We start from the raw sequence: 4,879 nt of genomic DNA, 5'->3' as shown, positions 1-4,879 counted from the left end.
TTCAACAATAATAAATCAGTAAATTATTGGATTAATGAACTCTTGCTTGAACCCAGTACCCTTTGAACAGGCACTTGATAGCATCAGGGATGACATGAAAGTCAATAAAACAAATTGCAATTCATAGTCGCTTCATTTTTGTAACAATGATGAGCTCATCTGATGATGAATGGACCTGCAAAATCATTGCAAAGCTACGAGATAGCATTCAAAATTTTAAAAAAAAAATTGATCAATCTACGACTGCTTTTAATAGAAGATAAATGTACAGTGGCAGGGATTTAAATTTGATCCTAGTATCTAGGAATTTCTTTGAGAGGAAACATAGACCTAGCTGGTGTTGAAGAAGAACCAGAGGGTGAACCAATACGAAGAGCAGCTGGAATCGACGTGCAGATATCTTCAAAACCATCTGAACTAGGAAGATCATCCTTGATCATTGTCCTGAAGGACACTGATCCAGGTTTGGTAGATAAATCAGAGCTCCTCCTGGTGTCCCTGCAGTTCTGATCGGCCACCAGTGACGCACTGTCATTGTAATAATCATCGTATGGTATCTCTAACATTGCTCTCTCCTCTAGGTTTACCAGGGTCATAGAATCTGCCACTGGCAAGTAGACCAATACAATGATGCCAATCACTGTGCAAAACAACATGATCAAAAAGGCCAAGAAAACAATCAGTTCATATGCCAGGGTGCCTGGTTGAGGTAGTACAGAGAATCCTAGGAGGAGCACCCTCACAGGAAGAGAAATAATAATTGACGATACCAGCCAATAGAGCCTTCGGAGCAGCTGTTTGTTGATCACTGACATGTACACACGAATTCCAATGCACACAACGTAGCTGATCAGGGCTGCATGAAAAAGCCCAAGAACAATTGTGCTAAGAAGAGGATAAGTGCATACATAATCGTCTCCAACCAAGACACTAGCTTTTGTGAAGTAGTTATTCTTCCTTAACCTTCCACCACTATTCGACTCATTGAAAAGCCTGGGTCCAGCAAAATTCAGGATAAGTTGCGTGACTAAAATTGGAAGGGAGTAAAGAATGATACAGCGAACGGTTTTTTTGTTCCATCCCACGCTTAGAGTTCCCAAATCCCTCTTTTGCAAGGAAGCGCGTAAAAGGAACACAAGTGTAAGAAAGACAGAAGGCTCTGAAAACCCAAGATTGAAGATGATATAGATCTTGCACACACTTCTCTGCCATGTTAAGGGGGTGATGAGCCTTCCTTTCAGAAAACTTAGCCTACCAATTTCACTTAAGCTCCACCAAATTGCAACTAAAGCTAGAAAAATTCGTGTGATCCAGGGCCCATTAAAAAAACTAAGCCGGAAATAATATTGTCGCCGGAACCATACGCGTAAATAGGTGACTTGGGATATGCATACTACAGCCAACACATCAAACAGAATGACAAGAGAAATTGTCAACACACCAAATGCATCATCAGTACTGGATCTGGTCAGGGGCATCACACGAAGTACAAATTCCACACATGCTCTCTCCTAGCATCAAGACCTGAGAGGCCAAGGCAACAGCTTTAAGATGACAAAATTGATCTAAGGTCTACTATAGAATAGCTTCAGTATTCTTGAAACTTCACCATGAAAATATAGCTCTAAGAGGATAAGAATATCAATAGCACGTTAAAAGGTTTCCAAATAACTGCAACTCAACATATTAACAATTTAGAGGAATCCGATTAGCTAATCAATCACATGCATTTCCAGGGGGCCAAGACATCTATAGGAAAGTTTATATAAGCTTCTAGATAAGTAGAATAACGACACCGTTAATATAATTAAGGATATGAAAAGAAACCCCATGGCAATTATATCATTCATAACTGAATACCCCATCCAAAAATTTCAAACGCTAAAGAATGGATAGATGTTATGCTTCTCACAGCGAATAATCACAGGAGGATGAGTGCATGTTCCATAATCTTGAAAGTTAACTGTGATGTATTATCGGTAACACAAATAGTAGCCAGGTTATTATCAGTAAGCAAACGGCTATTTCCCCCCTCAAACAAGGTCTGCAAATCTAACATGATGCCCAACGGTTCTAGGAGAGGACATGAATCATGATATTAATTCCAATAAATTAGGTTGTATCTGAACACATACCGCCATATAGACAGATGATTAATTTGACAAGAAAAGAAATGAAAGCTACTTGTAATAATCAACCAGACTGAATCTCATCAGACATCAAGTAGCTATGCAATATTTTTCTCGTAATAAGCAAAGAAACTCTTTCATGTCTGCACCTTTAACTATGAACTATCTCCCCACACTAGATCACGAGCTTGTAAATTGAGAGTAAATTATTCAATAACTTGTGCTAGTCTTGTACTACTAATAAATTAAATGCAAATTAAGAGCTTCTGAATCGCCGATCAACAGCGGTAGAAACTCCCTTAACTCAAAATGAAGGAGATCCAAAGTGAATAAACGACTTCCGCATGCAGTTTCGACTTAAAATGGCAGGTAGAACATTTAAATCGGTCTGCATACATGAACCGTAAAAGTAAAAGGTACCAACTGTGTTATTGTGAGGAAAACGACCAACCTGCAACGAGATCAAAGGCGAACCCGAGCAAAGGGAACAAGCATACACCTCGAGGACTAATCCGTCGACCGGGAGGTCCAGAGAGAGCTCGCGCTGCAGAGAAAGCTGACCCGGCGTGTAGCAGAGGGGATCGGGGCGGCTGATAACTAAACCTAGGGAGCAGGAGCGGAGACGGCGGATGAAGAGGAAGAGGGAGAGGAAGAGCGAACAGCGAGCACGAGCCGTACAGCAAAGCTGAGGCAGGAGCTGACGAAGGGAGAAAGAGAAGGGTGGAGTTTCAAGTCTGTTGGCTACTGGTTGAAGACAGGCTGTCTCCAGCTGTCAGGCGGCTTGGAGTCGAAGCCAATAGCTCGGATGATCCCGAGCCGAGGTGGCATCAACAACGGACCAAATTGAAGGGCATTTGATTTCTCATCTTAAAAAATTATAACATATTTTTATATCAAAATACTCCTCCCACTAGATTTGATCACGGTTCAGAATCGATAATTCGACGATTCTAGACAGATCGGAACCACTCAAGATGGTTACGGTTTATGATTCGGAACCGTTGATTTACGGTTCGTCACGGTTTAAGATTATTATGTTAAAAAATTATAAATTATAAATTATAAATTATAAATTAAACATTATAAATTATAAATTACAAATTAGAAATTAAAATTTATTGGAAAAAAGGGCTTGCACTTATTTAAGTTGCCTACGTATCCTTTTACGGGAATCAAATCTCATGTAGTTCTTTTACATTTTTATCCTTTTATATTTTCACTCATTTTCATTTTCTGTTCCTATTGTATTTATTCCTTCAGTATCAAAATCTTCAACTTCGTCTTCTGAAAGTTACATTCCTTGGATTCTTTTCTTCGTTCTAGTCCAATCGTCCAGTAATGCTTGGGCTTCCAATGAGTCGGGAAATAAAGTTGATCGTCGTTCATCTAATATGTTGTCGCCGACACTGAACGTCTGCTCCATAACAACAGTTGACACTGGACAAGCTAATATTTCTTTGACAATCACGGTGAGAACGGGAAAACTTTGAGCCTTCTGTGACCACCACTTTAAGATATCGAAATTTTCGCTATCTGCTTCATTAAAATCAAAAGAAGTCGTAAAATAATTCTCAAGTTCCTGTGTGGAACTTGAGGATCCTCGTGGACGTTTTGTCCGTTCTTTTAATAAGAGTTGTGCTTGTATAAGTTTTAAATTACTACTAGTAGTTTGTTATATTTCAGAAATATTAATTTTTGTTCCATATTTTGCATAATATTAATTATAAGTATCATATAAATAAATTCTAATATTAAATATAATATTAACTGGAATAGGGGAAGAAGAATCTTTAATTGGAATTAAAGCGTCATAATATAAAGTTAACATTTCTTGTAAAACTTCTAATTTAAATCTAGGATCTAAAGCGAATGCAATTAAATAAATTTCAGAAATTACAGTGGGGTAATAAACACCGGAAAGTTGTTCGGTTGCATCATTAAATACTTTTAAAATTTCACAAATACTACTACAAATATTCATTGGTGTGAAAATAAATATATATTAGTATCAGTATTTTGTGCAAAAAATGAACATAATAATTCTTTATATTAAAATAAATCTTGTAATAATTGGTATGTTGAATTCCAACGTGTTGGTACATCACGTGGAAATCTTTTAGGTCTCATTCCATTAATTTTACAAAATCTACCTCATTGTTTCATTATAGATGGATGAGACCATAATTAAGAAATTGTAATTCTAATTGGTTTAATATAACTTTCTAAAATTTTTAAACAATCTTAAACACATAAATTTAAAACATGGCATACACAACGAATATGAAAAAATAAACCGTCAATAAGAGGTTGACAAACAAATTTTAGATCATCTATACAAGCGGTATTGGAACTAGCATTATCTAATGATATTGAAAATATTTTATGAATTAAGTTATATTCTTCTAAAATTAAACATAATAATTGTGCGATGTTATGAGCATTATGTGATTCATCAAAAATTCTATAAGATAACAATCTTTTTTGGAGGTTCCAAGAGTTATCGATCCAATGGTAAGTCACACCCATATACGAATGTATTTGCCAATGATCACTCCAAATATCGGAATATAAAGAAACTTTATTATCTAATTTACTAAATTCATCAATTAAATTCTTTTTCCTTGTTTTACTAACTTTTCAGTTGTACGAGTAAGTGTAGTCCTAGGAACACATTTAGCACATGGATTAAGAGATTCTTTACAAAAATCTTCAAATGTGCATTTAGATCCAAAACTAAAAGAAAGATATTC

The 4,879-nt window shown here is 36.4% G+C and overlaps 1 protein-coding gene across 1 annotated transcript; it reads right to left on the bottom strand.

The window, feature by feature from the left end:
* Positions 1 to 228: 228 nt before the first annotated feature.
* Positions 229 to 2,856, bottom strand: LOC121980545. The gene is made up of 2 exons (XM_042532630.1): positions 2,581 to 2,856; positions 229 to 1,524 (listed from the first exon to the last, which is right to left on the bottom strand). The coding sequence occupies exon 2, from the start codon at positions 1,476 to 1,478 to the stop codon at positions 294 to 296; it is 1,185 nt and encodes a 394-aa protein (XP_042388564.1). The 5' UTR covers positions 1,479 to 1,524; positions 2,581 to 2,856; the 3' UTR covers positions 229 to 293.
* Positions 2,857 to 4,879: the final 2,023 nt, after the last annotated feature.

Source organism: Zingiber officinale, chromosome 5A (assembly GCF_018446385.1).
Source record: "Zingiber officinale cultivar Zhangliang chromosome 5A, Zo_v1.1, whole genome shotgun sequence".
NCBI lineage: Eukaryota > Viridiplantae > Streptophyta > Magnoliopsida > Zingiberales > Zingiberaceae > Zingiber > Zingiber officinale.
This window is presented reverse-complemented; position numbering and strand designations above follow the sequence as displayed.